The 23,987-nt window shown below is 43.7% G+C and overlaps 1 protein-coding gene across 1 annotated transcript in view; it reads left to right on the top strand.

The window, feature by feature from the left end:
• Positions 1-1,194: 1,194 nt before the first annotated feature.
• The window catches only part of SLC6A5 (solute carrier family 6 member 5), a 55,458-nt gene continuing 32,665 nt past the window's right edge, over positions 1,195-23,987 (top strand). Inside the window, exons 1-7 of the mRNA XM_074999018.1 lie at positions 1,195-1,698; positions 3,349-3,487; positions 5,724-5,855; positions 6,354-6,527; positions 11,435-11,576; positions 11,987-12,119; positions 21,452-21,586. Coding sequence (XP_074855119.1) covers positions 1,195-1,698; positions 3,349-3,487; positions 5,724-5,855; positions 6,354-6,527; positions 11,435-11,576; positions 11,987-12,119; positions 21,452-21,586 — 1,359 coding nt within the window. The remainder of the gene's footprint in view (positions 1,699-3,348; positions 3,488-5,723; positions 5,856-6,353; positions 6,528-11,434; positions 11,577-11,986; positions 12,120-21,451; positions 21,587-23,987) is intronic.

Below are 23,987 nucleotides of genomic sequence, written 5' to 3'. Positions count from 1 at the left end.
CGTCTTTGAGATGTGTTGAAGGCGCGGAGGGTGCGGGAGTCTCTTTGGAACTTTGGCTATACCTTGTGTAGTTTCTCTTTGTTATTTTCACTTAGTATTTCATGGGGAGTAACAACCACGCAAAATATCAGAAGTATTCGATGTTGCGGATGTGAAGGGGTTGATTTCAAACGGGAACTGTCCAAGGTGCTGAAAGGCAACTTTCCCCTCTGGAAAACGCCTTTTCCCACCTATCAGTCTGGAGAGAAGCAAGGGATGATATCCCGAACCGCACGTACTTCAGAGTTTGGTAAATTCGCTCTCCAGTTCTGTGCTGTTGTTTCATTCGCTGGCTCTGTGTAGGCTTGGAGATTTGGTAGAGATAAGAACAGTACGGACAAAGGAAACTGCAATCGGGCAATCGGGCTCCCTTTGGAATTAAGACAAAAAGGAGCACGCCTGGGTTTTAAACAGGACATTTTAAAAGCAGTAAGATTTCGCAGCCTGTCTCTTTGTAACTAGGCACATTTCACCGGTCAGACTGTTTGCCGGTTTCGAAAAATGTCGCTCTTTCTGACCAGTGTGATTTCCTTAGCTTAGAAAATTAACCGCTTGTAGAATAACTGCCTAGCAGTTGTTGTGATATGAAATATCACTTTCTCGTGTTGCCTTTTTCAGTCTTTTCACTGTACCTCCTAACTTCACTGGGAATATCGAGCCTGCTAAGCAATACTGTTCCGTTTGGCTCCAGCATCTCTAGCTGCCTACAGGGCAGCTTGTTTATTGCCCATAAAAAAGCCAGTGTGCATTGTTGAATGACAGAAAGGAAATGGGGCGTAAAATTAAAGAATCTTTCTGCAACGGCGATAGGGAAAGAGAGCATCCGACGGTCGTGATGTGAAATCCAACGAGGTCTGGAGGCGCGGAGCGATAGAAGTAGGCTAGAGATTTGTGTGTGTGTTTGCAGGCTTGATTATTGTAGTCGCCCGGTTATCTTTTTCAGAAGATTAGCGCGTAGTGTGCTCAGGCTACTGAAGAGAGAGCCGTGTAGACCGGACTTCCTGCAAACCCTTCCAACGACCGCTAGCCGCAACACTGCACCGCAGTTGTAATGCACAGGGCTTAGCTGTGAAATACAGATGTGAAAGTCCCAAGGCTTCTCTGGGTGTAAACTATGTTATGTTGTCATTGTAGGATCACGCCAGTCAAAGGGACATGAGCAAGCAGGTTGCCAACAGCCCTGAAACTAAGGCCGTCGGACAACTTGAAGATGGGGGAGCTACAGGCACCAGCCCCGACGCTGAGCAGCAGCACCTGCCTTCCAAAGCCCCCTTGGCCAAGCTCTCCAGATCTCTTTCCAGCGACAACAAAATCTCGCTGTGTGACGAGGCCAAAGGCAATGATTTCGAGAGGACCAAAGTCGGGATCTGCAGGCTCAGCAGCACCGCCGTCCAGGCGAACTCCACCACCCCTCGAAAGGAGTCGGTGGAGACCTTTCCGCTTAAGAGCATCCCCAGTGCGGGGAGCCAGGGGCAGGGCAGTATTCTTCACTGCAAAATCCCCCCCTTGCAGAGCGCAGCCGGGGGAGCTAACGCAAGCCTTGGGAAGAGCACGCTGGAGCAAAACAGCGCCAGCCCCGGCTGGGTGGCCATAAGCCAGAGCACCGTGGTGTTGGGCACAGACGGGAACACTTCTGTTCTGCCGGGCAGCGGGAACGGGGTAAGTGCTTTCCCCTCCCCCAGGGGAACAACTCCCCCCCCCGCGCGTGGTTTGACCCCTGGAGCGGAGCTTGTTCAAATACCCATCATGTCTGTGGGCTCCCAGCTCTGACGGCCCACCCGGAAAGGCCTGATTGGGGCGGCGGGGGGGACCGATCGTGTCTGCCGCTCCAGAGGGGACCCTTGCAGACAGAGCCCGGCCGGGCTGGAAAGCTGCGGGGTGAGGGTGGGAAAATGCAGGACCGGCCGGCCCAGCAAACTCCGCGTCGCCTGTCCCCGGAGCTGAGCCGCAGGGGGTGGATCTCCTACAACGGGGGCTCATTGCTCGGGCTTTGCCCCCCACGACCCCGGGAAGCTGCATGCGGTGGCAGCGCGGAGTCGCGCTGCGGCGCCTGCTCGCGAGGAGGGGAAGCTGGTTGCCTAGTTTTGTCTGGGTTCCCTTCGCCTTGCGGGCTCCGGAGCCCGGGGGCTGGTCCTGCGGCTAGCGGCCCAGTTCACACCGCTGCGGGCCGGGACATCTCTCCCTCCCTCCCACTGCTCCACCCCTGGGGGCCGGGAGCGACTCCCACGCGCGCTGCAGCGTGCGAAAATGGAACTGACCCGCCCCTAGCAGGGGCCTCTCCCCGGGACGTCTAATCCGGGAGCTGGCGCGGCGCGGCGCGGCGCGGGGCTAGGAAAGCCACGGGAGTGGCTCTGCTCGCTCTGCCACGGCGGCGGGGGCCGTTTGTAGTTAGGGGAAAGAGGCGGTTCCGGATCACTGAGCAAAGGTCTGGGCGGGGGGCTGGGCTGGGCTGGGCTGGGCTGGGCTGGGCGGGGGCGGGGGGGGCGGCCTCGTCCTATACTAATCTGAAAGATGTTTCCTTGTTGCCAAACTCTGTGCGTTCGGGAGGGGGTCGACTCACTCTGCTGGGGAGCAGGATGTGACTCCAGGGACCTCTCAGGTCTATGTCACTGGGGGGGGGGGCCCTGACTCCAGGGACCTCTCAGGTCTGTATCACGGGGGAGTCTTCACGGCCGCAGAAGAGCAGAGCAGCCCAGGCACAAGCCATGTCTATGTACCATGGCTCCGATTCCCAGAAAGAATTGCAACAGGAATCAGGTCGATGCCCATCAGGCAGGAGCTGAAGAAAAATTCAAGGCCCTAGAATGTAGATGCGGGACACCCCAGGAGAACATTCACCCCTGCTCCTGAGAGTCACGTTACGAAGCTTTGGGCCAAGCAGGGGGTCTGGCTGCCCCGGCCCCGGCCCCGGCCCCGGCCCCTCCCAGATGTGGAATGATGCCCAGGCCAAGGTTTGTTCTTGCTTCCACTGAAGTCAAGGACAGAAATCAGGCGGAGCCGGGTCCAGAGTTCGATGGCTGTAGCCAATGAAACCGGACGCGCAGAGAATCTTTGGCGCAGATGGGGGGCAGCGGGGGGCAAGGTGAAGACGAGGAGTCTGCAGGGTCTGGAGAGTGAGGGCCCTCTAGCCGGGCTGTTTCTCTCATTCCCCCACAGCAGCGGCCCCGCAATAACGTCTCTGGGGCCGGGCGGGGCGGGGCGGGGTGGGGCGGGGCGGGGGGCTAAACTAGCCTCTTAAATTAGCAGAACGGAGATTTCTGTCTGAGCTGGAAACAGCCACGTTGACGATGTGCTTTTCCCTCCACCCAGGATGACGATAAAGGGGATGAAAATAAAGCTCGAGGGAACTGGTCTAGCAAGCTGGACTTCATCCTCTCCATGGTGGGTTATGCAGTGGGGCTGGGCAATGTCTGGAGGTTCCCGTACCTGGCCTTTAAGAATGGGGGAGGTATGGCTTTTCCTGTCTTTTATACACCCTGCTGCTCTTCAAGCGCCACTGAGCTAGCAAATAACTCGGGGGGGGGGGCAGGTTGGAAGGGGGGGGCGAGAGGAAAGTGCCTGGGAAAAGACCTCCCCCCACCTGCCCTTCAAAACCCAGCTGCGAATATACAGCGTCACCCAAAGGTTTAGGGAGAAATCAGACCCTCTTAAAAACCCACTAAAATCCTCCCTGACATCAATGGCCCTCAGAAAACAGCATGTTCGTTGCGTTTTCAAATGAGATGGTTTCCTACCAATGCACAGATACAACAGGCGCAACGGATTTCACTCGACTAACAACATTCCAGCCACGGAATAACTAATATAAAAATTAAACAAAAATAATAGTGCAAAAATAAAATAAAAGAGGTGAATTTAAACCCACCCGCATTAGGTAAAACAGGAGACCCCAAAGAAAGTATAAAACAACAGGGGCGGGGGGTACTCTGTGAAATCGGGAAACGTCAATCAACATGCTGGCCTGAACTGTGAATGTATTTGAAACCCATTTCCCTACCAGAGGAATAGTATTTTTAAGGCTGAATAACGTTCCGCAAAGTAATATACCAAAGGTGGCTCAAACAGTCGCGGTTCTGTGCATGATAGAACACAGCAGTTGCCTTGAAAACATCCAGCGAGCCTAAAACAGCCTCTTCCTGCGGATTCCCACAAACGCCTTAAAGACAGCTGGAGAGCCTAAAAGACGCGCAGAACCGTGGCGCTGCCCGCCGAAAGAGGCAGCGGCCGCTCGTTAGATTTGCTTACGCGCCAGCGAGGCGAAACCCCGTTCGGTTTGTGAGCAGGGGTCCCACGCGCGTTTCTGCCAAAGCAGGAGCTCCTGAATCGCGGCGCAGACAAAATTTGCAGCGAAATCCCTTTATTCGTTTTAGAAAAGGGCAGGTGCCTCCGGGCCTTAATTCTCCTCTGTGGATCGGCGTTCAGGCAGCCCGGCGTTGGTTTATTCTCCCCTGGGTGAAATATCCGCTTTGGGGCAAATATCAGCGTTTACTGAAACCGCGAGGAACCAAAAGAGTCCCGAGTTTGGCTTTTTCTTCCAGATTATTTCATGCCAATCCGAACCGCCCGGTCTCCCTTTTCCCGGCTGCGCTCAAGGCGCTAGGGCTTTTTGCAAGAGGGAGAGATGAGCCGCAGACCCCCAATGGGGCATTCCCTAATTTCCCACCCCCATCCATTTGCCTGCAGTACTCAGCCTCAACCCTCTGCCGGGGTCGCCGCGCGCTTACTTACACCTTTGATCTGGAAAGAGACCGCGGGAATGCAACGAATCCACGTTTGAGCTGTGATAAACCTTTGTCGCCAGCAACGGGGTGGCCAGACTCGAGTGACTTTCCCAAAGAAGCCCTGGGGTTGCCTCGAAAGCTGGCTCGCCTGCTCTGGCAGGAGCTCGTACCTGCGCGGGGCTGCCGGGGGTGTAACGGCTTTCCCACGGGTCGCGTGAGGTTTTCCTGGCGTGAAACAATTCCCTGTTGAAAACAATAGGGTCGGAGAAAGATTCACGTGGGAGGGGCGTGGGGAGGGAAACAACAATGCAGGGGGCAGCGGCGGGCACCCTCCGTGCTCGCCCTTCGAAGTGAGCCCAGCTGCTAGAGAAGAGCTTCGACCTAAAGCTGCCGTTATGCGGTACCTCCCGCACGATGGGTAGAAAGTTGTCTCGCACCCCTCGCTGATCACTCCAGCGGGGGGCACCAGCGACCCTTGCCCTGACGCTCACCTGAGCCTGGGTCCCTTCAACCGCAGCCGAGGTAGCAAGGCACAGTTGTGGTTGACGAGAAGGGGAATTAACCCCGAGTTAATTAATTAGCGTCACCCCCTGCAGCGTGGCTGCCATTCAGGTCTAGCCAAAATAGGACACCCGGGAGGTGGCAAAGCGCAGAAGTAGATTCCTAACAGCCCCGGAGAAAGAATCAGGAGCGACTGAAATAGAGAGGACGGGACTGTTCTTTAGACATAAGACTAGCCCTGAGCGGCGTGTTTAAGATGTCTTCAGGGAGCCCAAACGCCCCTTTGTGTCCTTCCACACAGCACACAGTGCAGCAGCCTTGTTTCTCCAGAGGAGAAAGTTCTCTGGAGGCTTCCAAAACACCATGGATCTGTGCTGACTTGACTGTTGTTTGATGCTGGGAACTGCTGCAGCTTGAGCCCTTTCCCACCACGGTTCAGATCTCTCTTCTCTTTCCCTCAAGGTGCATTTCTCATCCCCTACTTGACGATGCTGGCCCTAGCTGGGATACCCATTTTCTTCCTGGAAGTGTCACTGGGGCAGTTTGCTAGTCAGGGGCCTGTGTCTGTCTGGAAAGCTATCCCGGCCTTACAAGGTGAGCCAGCCACACCTCAGTCCTACCCTTCACGTCGGAGAGATCTCCCTTAGGGAAGTGTTAATTGCTGGAAGCTTCAACGGTAACTTGTAAAGGGCTTTATTTGCCATGACATTGGTAGTAGAATGATGGTTTGTGCATTGCAGTCTTAATTTGCCCTAGGACTGTTTTTTACAATTGCAAAAGGGACTTCACATAGCTTGCCCTCTTTTCTTAGGAAACCCAAGTAATATGGTGTGTTAGTAATTTCATAATCACATTGTTTCTTTATATTACAGTTTTTTTTTAAACTCTTGAGTTGTATTCAATAAGTGACTTGCATAGCCAATGCTGGGTGTTTTTGCTGTGCCTTCTGGGAAATGATTTTTGTATGGGTAACAGATGAAAAAATGTCTTTCTGTGTGTAATATAGTCAGGTCTGGCTATTTTACAGTCCATTCATGGTATATGTTTGTAACACTGTGGTGATACCAGCCTTCCGTCTCCTCCTTTTTCCAGGCTGTGGCATTGCCATGCTGATCATCTCGGTTCTAATAGCCATATATTATAACGTTATTATGTGCTACACACTTTTCTACCTTTTTGCATCCTTTGTACCTACGTTACCCTGGGCTTCCTGCACGAATTCTTGGAACACACCAGACTGCAGAGATAAAAACAAACTTTCGTTAGGTAAGCAGTGACATGCTTTTAATTTTTTATTTATTTCAAAAGTCATTCTTCACCTGTTGGATTGGAGGATATATTATAACGATGACACTTTATTAGGGATTAACACTGCAGCCCTTCTTTTGACAGTACATCTATTTGACGTCAGATTCTGAATGTCACTGATGGTAGCAATTGACGTGGGTGAGTTAAAGTGACCCATATAACTAGGCACTCTTCTCTCAGATCTGCTGGTTGAATTTTTTCATTTTGTTTTTTTTGGTTTTTTTTTGGGAAGAAAGGGTAATAAAAATGTCCAAAATGGTGGATTGGCCAAGATGTACTTTTGTCAAAATTTTCCAGATCTTCAATGGAAAAAAAAAAAAGATGGTGAAAAGTTCTGTGTTTCAGTAAAAAAAATCTGGGATTTTTATATAAAAAAACTACAAGTTTTAAGAAAAGTCTTTGAATTATACTAAAAAAAGTTTAGAAAACAGAAACAATCTAAAAAACGGATAATTACGGATGGGGTGCATGAGTGTGGGGGAAAGTTTTACATTTCCCTCAAAGATAAAGTGTTTTTTACCAGCTGTTTGTAACATAAATATGATACTTGCACTTTCCTTTTAGGTTAATCTGTTCTTCCAATATCAGATGAATTTTAACACACTTAGACTGGAAATGCTATGATAGTCACCTCTTTGACCTGCAGGGCATGTCAATGAATCATTAATATTAAGTGATGCTTATAAAATCTCTTAACATGACAAATGTTTTTAAAATCTTGTTTGGGAAGAGTAGGGTGTGTGTAGAAGAAAAATGTAGAGGTTGAGTCCGTACTCACAAGCAAAGTTGAGTCAATTTTTCCCACAATGTATTCCCAGTGCTTTAAAATTTCTAACTCTTTGGAATAAATATTCCCCAAATGTCCAGTCATTGCACAGTTTTCTCTACTGATCTGCTGGAGAAAAGCAGAGAGCTAAGTCACATGTTTCATTTTATTGTAGGGCTTTGCCCACTGTACAATCTACCAAAACTCTGCTGTGGCACATGTAGGGCCCTTCCCAAATTTTATTTAAATAATTGGAGTCCCATTGACATCAGTGAGCTTTCAATCTGGGTTTAATAAATTTAATATATTAAATATTCATTGAAATACTTATATTGATTCATGTTTTTAAACAAACTTACTTTACCTATATTTATAATTCTGTTGTGTTTGAGTCCTGAAAATACTCTAGCAAAGGAAATGACCATTCTTGCCCTAGCAAGAAGGGTCATTTGCTCATTACTCAAGAGTGGATATTAAGCAGTCTTTAAAGGAAAGCTGATTCCCATTTTTGTAATAGGACTTTTCAGCCTGAGCACCCGATTCTCAGCATTTCATTTGGACAGGGAAAGGAAACTTATTAAGTGGCCTATGTCTCCAAACTGCTTGCATGGCAAATCTTGAGAAATCAAAATGCACCGTATACACACAAGCTACAGTTTCAGAATTATTTGCAGAAATTGTTGAATACATAATTTCAAATAACTAAATCCAAGAAATCTGTGAACTGTTAGTGAATGAGGCCCAAATTAGACCGGGGGAAGAAAAAATAATGGAATATATTATAGCTTATGATTTATTTGCTGGGCTTTACAGGACGCAGTGGTGTAATAAGAAACAAACACTATTTTGAGGTTTAAACTCTTATGTTGTATGTATTCAGGGCTCCTAGGCACAAGACTAGGATAATACACATAGTTTATAGTAACTAAAATAACAAGTTAGGGAAATGTTAATAATTACTTATGCACTGGCATCCTGAACCCTTAGGGTTTGATCCTGTAGTGTTGATGTCAATGGCAAAGGGCTTTTAGGGATCAATTTCATGGGATCATAGGGACAAATTCAACCCTGATGAAATCCTAATTGTTTTGCTGGAACTGAGTGCTTAAGCTACCACTGCATTTGATCCATAGTACAATCTGACTCACACGTCTCATGTTCTGAAGGCTGTCTTTCACATCTGCCTAGGATCTCCACATAAGCAGCTCCCTTTGTCTTTTCACACATCTAGCAAAGATCACTGTTGAACTGTGTGCAAATTCTGTAAAGCCAATGAATGATTTTCACATATTTGCTTCAAAATCTGAAAAACTTGATGGCTTTTCTAAAGGTGAAAATGTAAGGCTCTAAACTCCCTTGGAATGTTTAACCTCCTTGATGTTGAAGAAACCTAAGAAGCTACAATTTGAATGCAGTACTCTGGCTCCATTCAGCAAAGCATTTGAGCAATATGCTTATCCTTAAGTATGAATTACTTACGTGAATGAATTACAGACAATGTGACTCCTTGGGTGCTTAAAGTTAAGCAAGGTCTTAAATGGGTTCTCGAGTACAAGGGCATTATTTTATGAACTATGCTGCAGGGATGGTCAAATCTAACTTTAAGGTGCCTTTGTTTCCCCCTATAAAGTTGGGAAGAGCCAACTGCAGGTTGCCACATTGGCTTAATAAGATCATTTTCTCTGACCCATTTATCAGTCAACCAGCTCAGCAACTGGAAGGTTTCAGTCCATCTTTAAAAATTAGCCCTGCTAGGTCTTCAAAGACCAGAGATTGGCTTTAGCTTCTTCTTGCTACATTGGACTTAATTAAATTGCTCCTGTCTTTCCTGACTTTAAAAAGTCTGATTTAAAGTATTAATATTTGCGCATGTAAATGTAATTTCAAGCTAACATCTTCCAATATAATGTAATCATTTTTTCTCTTGTATATTCGGTTTTGATCGATAGCACTGCATGAGAAGAATTATATGTACATGGTTGCAGGGGCTTCTACAGTACTTGAAAGAACAATTGTGCCCTCTGCTGATTTTAAGAGGATATTGCAAGGAAACCAAGCTATCAAATGTTAATGCTGCGCCGAGTTGCTGCAGTGCAGCAAAAGTGACCTTAGGTGTCATCCTGTGAAACCTAATGTGAGCTGGTTGCAGTTGGATGTTAACTTAATATTTTCTGCTTGGAGCATCCATTTCACAGCTACTTACTGTTCATGATTATTGTTTATTATTTAGGTTTATCCTAATTGGAAGTGATAAGAGATGATTCTAAAACTTCTGTATAATCTATTGTGTGTGTAAGAGAGGGAGTGACAGCAAGGTGTATAAGTAAACAAGTGGTTTTATATTTAATTACTATAGTGTCTGTATATTTATGCACTTTGCACACACAGATATTTTAATAATTAATAATAATTAATTATTATTAACAAATAATAATAAAGAAAACCTTCCAACCCTCACTAAAATCATGTGCACCTGTATCAGACACCTTGCTCATACTTGCTTGCACATGCATGCACACACACTACATTGGGGTGAGCAACCTTTCAGAAGCAGATGGCCAAAATTTGACGTTTTAGCCTCTGTGTACAGTCGGAGAGCTGGTGATACTTTTAAAAGTCACTAATAGTTCTACTTACAATAGGTTCATTAATAAATAAACAAAAAGGCAGAGATTTACCATTTAGGTGGTGGTTGCTCACATTACTTGGCCTCTTGTTAATTCACAGGCAGGTATGGCTTTGAGCAAGGTTAATTTTAGTGGTCTTCATATCTGCTTGAAGGCAAAGCTCAGGTCAATCACGAAGTAGTGATGTCAAGAGTCTGGAGGGAGAGCAGATGACCGCTAAATTCCTCCCTCCTTGCTGGTTGCTTTGCAGTGTGACAATATCCATTTCAGAGAAGTCTGGATTTTCTTCTTATGAGAGATCTGAGATTGGCTGTATGAAGCAAAACAAATGGGAAGTGATGTCCTGCTGACAAGGCTTAAACAACTATGGAATATATTTGTATTTCCTTGTTACTTTTTATGGTCTCAAAGACAATTGTAATAACTATTCTCAGGAAGGAGATACAGAATCATAGAATCATTCTGTTTAGTATAGCAGTACAAAGTGTTTTAGAATTCTGTAAGCTCTGAGTTAGGAAGCTTCTCTCTCTCTCTGTTAGCTGTCTCTTGGCAATTAGTTCCTTCTGAAATGAAATACACTTGAATTAACAAAACAGTTTGTTTTAAATTTGTGATCGTTGGGAGTCTTGGCAAAGAAAGTCATATCAAAATTGCAGAGGGTTTCTGTTCAGACTAAAGTAGCCCCAGAGCACATTTGGATCCAGATCCAATTTCAAGATTCTTAAAGTCTGGGGGTGGGGTTTCAAGTCTGGAATTTTTGTCTGTTGTAAGGATAAGTATTGACATGACAATTATGTAAGAACAGTTGGGATTATGCCAAAGGTCCACCTAGCCTAGTGCCCTGTCTTCAAATTGTGGCCAATGGTGGGTGACCCAGAGAGAATGAACAGAACAGGCAAACATCCAGTGGTCTATTCCCTGACACCCATTACCAGCTTCTGTGAACAGAGACTGGGGACACCAGTCTGACTAAAAGCCATTGATGGACCTATATCTAAATCCAAACTCACCCCGAATAGATCTAAGGTTTTTGTTTGGACCCATATGTGGTACAGGTTCAATCAATTGTTTTTCATAGGTATACATTTTGTTGGCGATCTCCCTGTCTTTCTTTTTGTGTATTTACACCTTTTTAGCATATGGGACCTCCTGGATTCTGTTCTCAGTGTTGCCACGGATTAATCTTGCCCTTAGATGAATGAACGGGGACCAGTTCTGGATTATTTTATCACCCATACCTTCCAATCCATCAAGTAACTGAATCTCTCTGTGCCTTAGATTACCCGTTGGTGCTAAAAAGGATGGATGTTAAGACAATTATATCTATAAAATGATTTGAGATCCTTGGTTGAAAGATGATACAGAAACATAACATATCACCATTACATATCTTTACATGATACAGTGTTTGTTCAGTGTTGTTCCCATCAGCCCTGAACAGTTTCCTCCTTTTATTGTACCTTTTTTGACAGATTCGTGCATCATTGGTGATCACCCAAAAATACAGATCAAGAACTCTACTTTCTGTATGAGTGCCTATCCAAATTTGACTATGGTTAATTTCACCAGCCACGGAAACAAGACTTTTGTCAGTGGAAGTGAAGAATACTTCAAGTAAGACCCCCCTGTTGGATTAGAAAATGTTGAATTACTTTTCTGTTAATAAAGTCTGGGGGTTAAATTGACTGGATTAATTGTGACCGGTTCCCAAAGACCTGAACCACAGCATGTGAGAACTGACCTTCAGGCATGAAGGATAAAAAGCTAAGTTTCAAGAGAAAAAGAACCATCTTTTTGCTTTGTTTGTACAACACGTAGCACGAGGGGGTAGGGCAGGTCTATGACTGTCTCTCTTAGGCACTGCCATAATGCACATATATAATTAATAATAAAAGGCATAGTAATACTGGAACCTTTGAGGTAGTTCAGAGAAACTTCTCATCTTTATAAGCAGTGTTTAATATAGACCCTTATGCTGGGGGAATGCAGCTTGCAATCATTGTCATGACATTCTTGACTCTCAGGTACTTTGTACTGAAGATTTCTGCGGGGATTGAATATCCTGGTGAAATCAGGTGGCCCTTGGTACTTGCTCTATTTCTGGCATGGGTGATTGTTTATGCATCCCTTGCTAAAGGAATCAAGACATCAGGAAAAGTAAGACTATTTCTTTAACATAATAAACCAGTAACCATACACTATGTTCTTTAAATCCATAGTCCTTACAGCTTAAGACAGAGAATCATTTGGAAGCTACTAAAAGCAAAAACTTTATGGGACCTGACTGGAAGTTGAACTTACTAAATACCCTCAGTAGGGCTAGTGGAAAACATCAGGAAGAGATGCTGGTGTTACTCTACAGAACATTTTGGTGGGGGGGCGGGGGGAGGTAATCAATGTTATGGGAGCTTTGTGGAATGATTTTATTTTGGATCCAGGCCTATTTTCCTTGTACACTCAGAATAGAAACTGGACAAAGTGTTTTGACAAGAAGTTTTTTTATTTTGAGCAAAAATGCAGATTTGGTAACTCTGAAACATTTGGAAAATTTGTGTGATTTCACTAAATTGTTTTGGCCAAAATTATGAATAAGCTGAAACATTTCATTTTGATATTTAAAAATAAAACATTTTTATTTTTATTTCAAAATAGTTTTTCATTGCAAAATTTCCTTTAACTTTATTTAAAAAGAAAAAAAAACCTGTTAATTCTTAAGCAAAATAAAACATTGTGCTTGAACAGAAACCTTTTTTTCTTTTTGATTTGCCAACAATTTTGAAAAGTGTGATTTTTTTTTTTTTTGGTTCTACTGCAAATTATTTTTTGTAATTTCCAGTGAACCAAAACTTCTGTTGTTTGCCCAGTTATATTCCGGAGATTTCTGTTCACTTCAGTGGAAGTTATATATGTGGGATTCAGTCCCAGATGGTTAACATAACAAAATGTCAGTGACCTCCTAGGGAAGATATGAAGTATGGCAGGTGACCACTGTAGCTTACCTAAGAGACCTCTAATGATCTAAACATCAAAAGTACTCCTACAAAAATGGAAACTAGGTCAAATTACAAAGAATGTCTATAAACACAAGTATGTAGGGACAAAATTGGAAAGGACAAGACTCAAGATGAGCTCAAACTACATAGAGACATAAAGGGTAGTAAGAAAACATTCCACAAATATATTAGAAGCAGGAGGAAGGCCAACTACAGGGCAGGCTCATTACTGAGAGGGAAAAACAGACTATTTGGAAATGGCAGAGTTGCTTAATGACTTTTTCGTTTCAGTTTTAGCAAGAAGGTCAGCGGTGATTGGATGCTCAACATAGTAAGTGCCAGTGAAAATGGGCTAGGTTCAGAAACTAAAATGGGAAAAGAAGAAGGTAAAAATTGTAAGATGTCTTCACATCACCAGGATGTAACGAAATGCATTCTAGAATACTCAAGGAGTTGACTGAGAAGATATTTGAGCTATTAGCTATTGTCTTGGAAAAGTAAGGATTACAGGAAAGATTCCTTAAGACGGGAAAGAGGGCAAACATAGCATCCATATACAAAGAGAGAAATAAGGGCACCCCAGGTAGTTACCAAACAGTGAGTTTAACTTCTGTACCAGGAAAGAGAATGGAGCAAATAATCTAGGAATCTATTTTCAAACATCTAGAAGAGAAGGTGGTAACAGTATGACATTATCTCTTCTTTACTAATCCATACTAACTAACCTGCTATTTTTCTTTGATGGGATAACAAGGCTAGTGGATAAGGAGGAAGCAGTAGATGTGGTATGTCTCGACTTTAGCAATACATTTGATACAGTCTCAGATGGGTAGCTATGTTAGACTGTATCTTCACAAAGCAAAGAAAGCGGTCTGTACCACCTTAAAAATTAACTATATTATTTATTAGGTGATGAACTTTCCTAGAAAAGATCCACTTCTTCAGATCTGGAGTATACTGAAAAAAATAACTGAGAAAATTGAGGAATCAACTAAAGGGGGAAGGAAGGAGAGTGACAGAGAAAAAAACTCTGTGAAGTGTCAGTTATGTGGGATGTCTGCCATTACTGTGTATATCAATGCATAGGATAATTAAGATCTTTGTTGAGTTCAGGGTGGTAAGTATCAAACTTGAAAGTGAATTCCAATTCAGATATGTCCCTTTGTAATCTGGTGTTAAAATCTTTTTGGTGTGACACGCAGACCATTAATAGTGTGTTCTGCCAAGCTAAAATGCTCAGTTACTGGTTTGTGCATATTTGGATTCCTAATGTCTGATTTGCGTCCATTCTTTAGAGAAGGGATTTTCCAGTTGTCCAAGGTACATGGCAGAGGGGCGTTGCTTGCACATAATGGCATAGATCGCATTAGTGGAAGTGCAGGAATATGAGCCCCGATCATGTGACTGACTTTGATAAGTCCAATTATGGTGTCTTTAGTGACCCTGTCAGTCACATGATAAGGGGCTTATATTCCCGTGGAAGCTCATCACCTAATGAATCATATTGTTATTCTTTAAGGTGCTAAAGGAATGATTTCTTATATTGGATACAGTCTTACGTGACCTTCTCATTAACAAACTAGGGAAATACAACCTAGTTAGAACTACTGTAAGGGGGGCGGTGAATAACTGGTTGGATAAGCATTCCCAAAGAGCAGTTATTAGTGATTCACAGTCAGGCTGAAACAGCATAGCAAGTGGGGTTCTACAGGGATCATTTCTGGGACTGGTTCTATTCAATATCTTCCTCAACGATTTAGAAAGTACACTTATGAAATTTGTGGATGATTTCAAGCTGGGAACAATTGCAAATGTTTTGGAGGATATGATTTGAATTCAAAATGATCCAGACACATTGGAGAAATGGTGTGAGGTAAACAGGATGAAATTCAGTAAGGATAAATGCAAAATATTCCACTGAGGAAGGAACAATCAGTTTCACACATTCAAAATGGGAAGTGACTTCCTAGGATGGAGTACTGCAGAAATGGAACCAGGGTTCATAGTGGACCATAAGCTGAGCATGAGTCAATAATGTGATACTACAAAAAAAGCAAACATGATTCTGGGATGCATTAACAGGAGTGTTGTGGGCAAGACATGAGAGGTGGTAATTCTGCTTCACTCTGCACTAATTAGGCCTCACCTGAAGGAGCGTGTTCGGTTTTGGGCACCGTGTTTCAGGAAAGAGAAAAAGGTCCAGAGAAGAGCAACAAAAATGCTTAAAGGTCTACAGAAGATGACCAATGAGGGAAGATTGAAAACATAGGGATTATTTAGTCTGAAAAAAAAAAAAAGAAAAAGATTGAGAGGGGACTTAACAGCTTTCAATGGTCTAAAAGGTTGTTACAAAGAGGCAGGAGAAAAAAAAACATTCTTTTTAACCTCTGACGATAGGACAAGAAGAAACGGGCTTAAATTGCTTCAAGAAAGGTTTAGATTAACATTAGAAAACTAACTGTCAGGGTGGTTAACCACTGGAATAAATTGCCAAGGGAGGTTGTGGAATCGCTATCATTGGAGATGATTAAAAGCAGATTAGATAAACACCTGTGACAGATGGTATAGATGGCATGTATACCTGTAATGAGTGCAGGAGACTGACTTTGATGACCTCTTGAGGTTCATTCTAACTCTGTAATTGTATGTTCTGTTAGCATTTGTTTCTGCAGTTCTGATTAACTAGCAAGCCAGTGGAAATTGACAGATAATTTTGGCAAGAATGTTCACTCCCAAAACTGCAGAGGCTTTAAAAGTGATCCACTTCTTTATAAATACATTTGACAATTTTGTTTCCAGAAGAATTTGAAAACCTTTTATATTTCTGTCTGTTTTTCATAATTAAAGCCCCTTACCCATTCCAGAGACACTTGTACAGTCATGGGAAATATCTACGTGACAGCAATCCTTCCTGCAGTCATGGAAATTGAGCAACTTCACTTTATAAATTGGGGGGAATTTAGTTCAAATCTGAGTTGAGAGACACCTGTTTCTCAAGAACCAATCATTACAGTTACAGTGTAGCTATGGAATTTCTGCTGCCAACTGTTGCTAAGGGATCATGAGTATCATGATTTCTAACTAAAATTAAGCCTCATTCATGCTCTCATGAGAGAACTCTTGAATGTCAGGAATATTTTTCAGCCACTGCACAAATGTGTTTCTTGCCAAACACAATTTACCCCTCCTTAAACAAAGGAGGATTTCTCCACTGGACAGTGAATTCCAAAGTACTTTGAATGACAGTGAGAATTCATTTATATGTCAGATAAACAAAGCTGTCAAGATAACAAGAGACAGCTGGTTGCACCCCAGCAGGGAAGATACATTTCATCTGAGATAGAAGTGAGGTAGGGCCAGCTCTCAAATAAACAGCAACTGGGGGGAAAGAAAGTCTGACATACAGAGGTCTAAAAATGAGGCTTAATTTCATTTAGAAATGCTGTCAGTCATCCCAGGTATGGCCAAGGCTCTAGCTTTCAAAGCCAGGCATCTGTTCTCCTTCCAGCCTGAGAAGTGGGAGAGGGTCCTCACTTCAGACCTCTCCCCCTGCATGGGGAAGGTGAAGAGCTCGAAGGAGCAGAGGTGAGACTGAGACTGCATGGTGGCCAAAGTGAGGAGGATGTGGGCTGATTTGGTAAGTGTGGGTCTATATTGATGGTGGGCTCTGAGCAGACTGGTGAGTGCTTGGAAGGCAAACTGAGGACCTTTGTGGGTGTCAATGGTGCAGGGGTGTGTGAACTGATGAGGTGATGATAATGGGGGCTGAGAGGCTGAACGGAGAAGGACTTGGAGGCGAGAGAACTGATAGTGGATGAAGAGACAGGATTAATTGCGAGGCAGTAGATGGTCAGATGTAGGGAGGGTGACAGCTCCTGTAGCAGAGGCCAAAAATCCAACACATGTTGGAGAACGGGCAACAGTAACTAGCACATCCACACACCCTGGTGATGATGGACAGGGGACATTCAAAAATCAAGACTGGCCTAAAAACACGGTATAATCTTTCTTTTATAAAACTGCAGTGATTTTTGGGCCCGTCTCATGATTCTGAAGCATCCAACTCATGTTTTTTTCATCTCTTGAAATTGGCAATACTGGAATTTCTAGGCGTGGGAACAGGCCTTGTCACTTTAGGTGTGCTAGGAAAAATTGCATTGTGAAGGGTGTGGGCAAAGAAAGAGACGGTCCGGAAGTGAATAAACTGAGATTCGCATGCAACAGAACAATTGCTTCTGTTCATGAACCTAGAGATCTTGGAAAAATTCTGCCTTGTCAGCACTGACGATAGGAATTCTCCATCTAGCCACAGAGCAGGTTCTGTCTAGGCAGAGGTAATGAAACTCCTGAGCCACAAAATCTCTCCAGTTGGGTTCACCTACTGCAGGAAAAGGTCATGGAGACTCCAACCCACTTAATTCCCCTGCTTCAATACGGTGTCCTTGCCACATAGGACCCGAAGGGGTTAAAGTGGCTAGGTAGGTCAAGTAACTGCCCAGGCTGCACCTGGAGGAGGATCCAGGGAGCCGGCATTAATTGGACAAGCCTCAACCAGACAGGAGCAGGTGGGGACTGGATACAGTTCAGGAGCTGAGAACAGAAAGGGGCTGCATGGGAAGTAGTCTGCAGTCACTTTCTGAGAGAAGGGAGGAGGGTTTGTGAGTACAGAGGCATGTTGCCTACAGTTACTCCCAGGAAGTTGTGCAGCTGGCAGATCCCAAGATGGGGAAGAGCCAAAACAATAGGAAGTGCTCAGATTAAAGCACCAAGGAAGAGAGCAGTACAGACTTTGGCTGCTGATCATGGGACCCCTGAGCTGGAACCCAGAGTAGAGGGCAGGTCTGTGCTCTCCTGCCAGCCACTGAGGAAGTGGCACAGACCAGGCAGCGGAGAGTGGACTGCCTGGAACAGTTTGCCATGGTCTGTCTGGAAAGCCAAATCACAAAGTAGAAGCTGCAGTTCCTGAAGTGACAGGGGCTACAAGGCAAGAGGTCAATGGGTGGAGAGACAACCAGAGGAGGGCACAGCACCTGCAAGGAGCTAATTCCCAGAGTGGCCGAGAGGAGGCCCTTGACAGTGGAGTGGAGTCTACAACACCTGCGCAAACTGTCAGGAATGTTGCATTTAATGTGAGTGGTCATAATAAATTTCAGTCATTTGGGTAGTCTGCTCACTAGGAACTAGATTAAGGCTATTGTCTAATCTCAGAGTGCTGAGTAGTCAACATATTGTAGCATCATTCAGGGACTACTGACATCTTGATGTGAATCAATCATTCAAACTTTGTCTATGTGAGAAAGTTGCAGCAGTTTGAATTATACAGGTTGAAACTCTCTGTCCAGCACTCTCTCGTCTGGCAATATTCCTTGTCCAGATGTTTCTGGAACAGAGGGTACCTGGATCAGAGAGCTCCAGCTGTGTGGGGCTGGAGCAGAGGTCTGCTGGTGTTGGGAGGCCTTGTGGCAGCTTGCTCTGGGGAGCCCCAGGGGCAGCCCCAGGGCAAAGAGCCCCACTATGGGGAGCCAGGCTGGGGTTGGGGAGCCCCACAGTGGGGAACCCAGACCTGCTCAAGAACTCTGCAGTGGGAATCCCACCCAGCAGCCCCCGGGGAAGGGCATGGGGTGGCTCAAGTATAGAGTCCCTCTGGTAGCCCTGAAGCCAAGGGGACTCCAGTCAGGGTGGGGGAGCCTGGCAGTGCTGCAGCATGGAGACAGGGAGCCCTGCAGGAGCCCCGCCCTGCCTCCAGACAGACTGGTGGCCTGACCTCCCCTCGTTTGGTTCCCAAAGTTGCTGGATAAGGGTGGTACAACCTGTATAAGTGTTAAAGCTGATTTAAATTAAACTGCTAGAAATTCCAATGTGGGAACTCTTAGTTTGGTTAAAGAAGCAGAAGATGAAAGGCTGAGCCACCAAGTGTTTTTTTAGACAGCGGTCACAGTTTATCTAGTGTTATTCCTCTCACATCAAAGGAATTGAACTACGTATGAATGGTGCCCAGAGTTTTCATAATAGTACTGCATTTGTTAGACCACACTTTTTAATCAGGCTACCTTTCAAATAGTACACACCAAAAGCAATTTGGATGACATAAAAGCAGGGGTGTAGAATTTTTCCCTTTTTCTTTTTAAATTGGAGGTGTTCTTCTGCAAAGGGTGCCCAATGTGCTAGGGGAAGCAGTGCACTGAATTTGGCAGCCACAGAGTGGCAGTCTTAGGTTTAGAGAAGTAATAGAGAGATAGCCATGTTAGTCTATATACTATCAAAACAAAAAAGCAGTCCAGTGGCACTTTAAAGACTAACAAAATAATTTATTAGGTGGTGAGCTTTGGTGGGATAGACCCACTTCTTCCCATGAAAGCTCACCACCTAATAAATTAGTCTTTAAAGTGCCACTGGGATGCTTTTTGTTTTGTTAGTTTTAGTGAGGTAGCCGAGTTAGTCTGCATCTTCAAAAACAACAAGAAGTCCTGTGGCACCTTATAGACTACCAGATATTTTGGAGCATAAGCTTTTGTGGGCAAAGACCTTCTTTGTCAGATGCATGAGTGGGGGATGGGGGTTTCAGAGGAGGATTTAAAGAGGGGGTCTCAGTAAAGGGGAGAGCCAGAGCTGACAAGGTCTAGTCAGTCAGGATGGAAATGGTCCATTATCTGCAGTAATTGTGGAGCTGTGAACATCAGGAATTTTCATCTTAGTTCATTAGAAGAATAACATCGTGTGGGAATCTGAGAACGGCAGCATCTTACTTTCCATTTAACTCCAATTTTCCACTGGCCACCATCATAAACTTTGCATCTGCATACTCCTTTTTGATGACTAATTATTACTCAGTGAAAACAATATTAGTGTTTCCACTTTCCAGTCAGATGTGCATATATTTTGGGAGTAACTCAGTGCTTCTCTGTCACCTTAAAATCTAAGTGTTTTTGAATTTATTTATTTATTTATTTTGGAATCAATTGATATCAAGATTTATCACCAGAAACATCTCCAAACAGGCAGTCAGTCATGTCTTATTCGTCTGCCATGCATTTATATGTGTTAATTATGATATATTAATGTGAATATTATCTATAACTGTATTAATAATGTGCTGAATGTTTATTGACTGAAGTTCCATTAAAAATGCTTCCCTTGTAAAAGTCAATACAGATTTTTAAATTGTTCTTTGTAAAATATTTCTGCAACATATCTCATGATCACAGATATTCTGTGATTATAAACATTTTCACATTTATGTGATTTAAAAGCTTATCTCGTATTTGTGACCTATAATAATCATAGCATAAATTTTGAATATTTACAACCAAATGAGACAGGAACTACTTGCTGATGAAGTTCACATACAATTTTGAATGAGCAAATACAGAAAATTATGATCTGTTTGTACACTGAAAAAAAAAAAGGGATGAAATTTGTTGAGTAAACTATTTCATTAATTTCTCTGTTCTTCCCTAGAGTTTATCTGGTAATTAATTTTTATCATATTGTTTTTGGTAGGGTTATGAATTATATAAATTATTATGCTTTGGTAGAATCATAATTTTGTATTATTGCTGAAAGTGCAGTGAGGGAAAATACACCAAAGATATGGGCTGTGGGTGTTCCAAATAGTTCAGTGAAAGTCTCCAGCAGGGGTTCCTAGCAGAAAAGTTTATGAGACAGAGAGAAGAAGGCTGCAAATGGAGTAAGAGTGAGGGCAAGGGCAACTGATGATCTCAGAATGAGTCCAACTGCAATGGAAACTGGGAAAGTGTGTTCAAAAGTCATCAGTTAAGGAGGCTGAGGGTAGGGAGCTCACTCCCAATAAGAGACTCAGGAGCTGCAAGCTATAAAAGGTTTCTGTTTGTAAATCCTACACCATAGCCTCTAGCAGATCCTGATTCACTCAGCTTTTTGTGTATGACCAACTGGAACAACTCTACCTGTCAAACTATGCATGTTGACTAAGTCATACTTAAATGATCAAACACATTCAGTCTGTTAGATACTCAGGACTTGATCCAAAGCTCACTGAAGTCAGTGGAATTATTTGGATCAGGCCCATAATTTTTAGTTCCATATAGTTCGCAAAATGCAAGGAGAAGCACTTCATATTTAGCCAATATTTGAAAATGACAAGCTAGCACAAATTAGCATTGCTCACTTAATTGCCATAGAGCTATGTTGATTTACATCAGCTGAGGCTGTTTGGATTTTGTTCTAAACTCCAACTTTTTTATTTCAGGAAGTCTCTACTCCTTTCTAGTACTCCAGCTCTCCATGTCTAATCTTTAGTGCCTTTGCTATTCTCAGTAGCAAGAAGTGGTGTAAAAGTGGCCACATTGTCAGGAGTCCTGGGAAATAATTTTGCCTTCTCGCTCTGCTCCTCCTCCAGTGGGCTAATGAGTCTGAGTATACGACTGGGAAATTGCTGTTTCTAGGCAATGAAGGACTTTTATATTTATCTCCTCTTATAGCTCCTATTGAATAATAATTTCTGATCTATTTTCCTAGGTTGTGTATTTTACTGCAACATTCCCTTATGTAGTGCTCATCATCCTGCTTATCAGAGGAGTTACCTTGCCAGGAGCTGGGGCTGGAATCTGGTATTTCATCACACCCAAGTGGGAGAAACTAATTGATGCTATGGTGGGCTTGTTATTCTGCTTATAACACTTTGATAGGGAAAATACTCATACAGATATGTTATTGGTGACTACAAACATAGTGGAGATGTGGAGAATTGGTGTTCGAAAGTGTCAGCAGTGAAAGTTTGTTCTCAAACCCCTGATCTATGACCAGACCCACTGAGGGGTGGGTGGGTGGGTTAGATGGGGGGCAAATTAAGTATTTACCCCAATGATAAAAAGGGATCCAGAGCTCTGGGCCCTTTACGTTTCTGCAGGTGTGCTGTGTGGCACACTCTGGGCCACCCTGAAGGTTGGGAGAGAGGGTGTGCCACACCTCCGTGGCACTGAGAGTTGGCTGCCCTTGCCCTGCTCCTTCTGAGGGCATGGTGCAGGACCTCCCCTCCTTGCCTTGCCAAAGGCCCAGTGAGGCTACCAGCCCCACTCTCAATCACACATTTTATTGCATTACACTGATGTGCTACAGTCACTGATATTTGCATAGATAGGTAATGCATTGTTTCATGTTCTGTTGGAATATATTAGAGCCCCCCAAGGGGGGCATTTCAGAATAGAAGTGTGATAGATGTTACAAACTGGAAGGGAGTGGTAAATAATGAAAATGAAATATCTCTGAGACAGAGTGATCTGGGTTGCTTGGTAAACGGGCTACATCTACACTAGCCCCAAACTTTGAAATGGCCATGCAAATGGCCATTTCGAAGTTTACTAATGAAGCGCTGAAATGCATATTCAACTCTTCATTAGCATGCGGGCGGCCGCGGCACTTCGAAATTGACACGCCTCGCCACAGCGCGGCTCGTCCTGACAGGGCTCCTTTTCAAAAGGACCCCGCCTACTTCGAAGTCCCCTTATTCCCATCAGCTCATGGGAAATTAAAGGAGCCCCATCAGGACGAGCCACGTGGCGGCGAGGCGCGTCAATTTCGAAGTGCCGCAGCCACCCGCATGCTAATGAAGCGTTGAATATGCATTTCAGCACTTCATTAGTAAACTTCGAAATGGCCATTTGCGTGGCCATTTCGAAGTTTGGGGCTAGTGTAGACATGGCCTATGTGACAGAAGAGCCATCAAGTTTGGAATACCATGTCTAGTACTGGTGCCCACAATTCAGGAAGGATGTTGATAAATTAGAGATGGTTCAGAGAAGAGCCATGAGAATGATAAAAGGACAAGAAAATATGATTGAGGGCTTGTCTATGCTATTTTTTAATTAAAATACCCTTTTTTCCAAAGCCCCCCCAAAGTATTCACACAGGCAAGCAGGTAATTTGAGTTAAGAGGGCTTTCCCCTCAAAATTATTACTCCAGCCCTGCGAATGACTTTTGCTGGCCCCCTCCCTTTCAAGATCAAAAAGGTATGTGTGTGAAAAAAGCACAGCTATTATTGGCTCATGTGAAGGCGCCTTTGGCAATGTTGTGGTTGTAAACTGTGGCTGTAATTGGCAATGCGCCGTTTCGCAGTGCCATGGCTTTGTGAATGCAATTTTCCAACATTATTTATTTAGGCATTAGAAGGTCAAAATAAGTAACATCAAAAAAACATTGCAGTATAGATATAGCCTTATAGCGGCTAAAAGAGCTCATTCTATTTAACCTTTGCTTTGTTAGGCTAAGTGTTGACCTATTACTGCCTGTAAATGCCTGCATGGAGAACACCTATGTAGTAATGTGCTCTTCAGTTCACCAGGGATGAGTATAACATGATCCAGTGGCTGGAAGCTGAAGCTAGACAAATTCAGACTGGAAATAAATTAATAACTTTTGACAATGAGGAAGATTAATACCTTGGAACAGTATTTTGTTGGATTCTTCATCACTGACCATTTTAAAATCAAGATTTAATTTTTTCCCTAAAAGACTTGCTGTAGGAGTTGGAAGTTCTATCGCTTGTGTTATACAGAAGGTTAGAGTAGCTGATTCCAAAGGTCCTCTGGCCTTGGAATCCATGAATACACATTTAGAACGTATGGATTTACTGAGCTGGTGTTGAAATTGTTCTTGGTTCAGTTTATCCCATGATTAACACAACACATCTGCATGATTTTTGGTTTGTTGTTTTTTGTAAATGACCTTAGGGTTCAGGGTGGATAATTTAATACACACTGAAAAAAATTAAGATTGCTCTGAAAAGCAAATCATATTTTGATTATTATCAGATCAGGTTATATGTAACTGTTCCAGTAGTAATTTTACATTATATACAATTTATGTGTGGTTATAGAACACCTGTTAGAACCAAAATCATAGGTAACGAAAACTACTAACTATACAGCTAAGGTTGAAGAATTTTGGTACCTCAGTGTAATTGTAAAAAATATTACATCGTGAATTGGAATAGATCGGAAGGATATTATTTCTCATCTTTTAACCTGGCTCGCTCGCAAGTAATGTAAAGTGCTG

The sequence above is a fragment of the Carettochelys insculpta genome, chromosome 6, assembly GCF_033958435.1.
Source record: "Carettochelys insculpta isolate YL-2023 chromosome 6, ASM3395843v1, whole genome shotgun sequence".
NCBI lineage: Eukaryota > Metazoa > Chordata > Testudines > Carettochelyidae > Carettochelys > Carettochelys insculpta.
The sequence above is the reverse complement of the archived record's forward strand: the minus strand, read 5'-3'. Positions and strand labels throughout refer to the sequence as shown.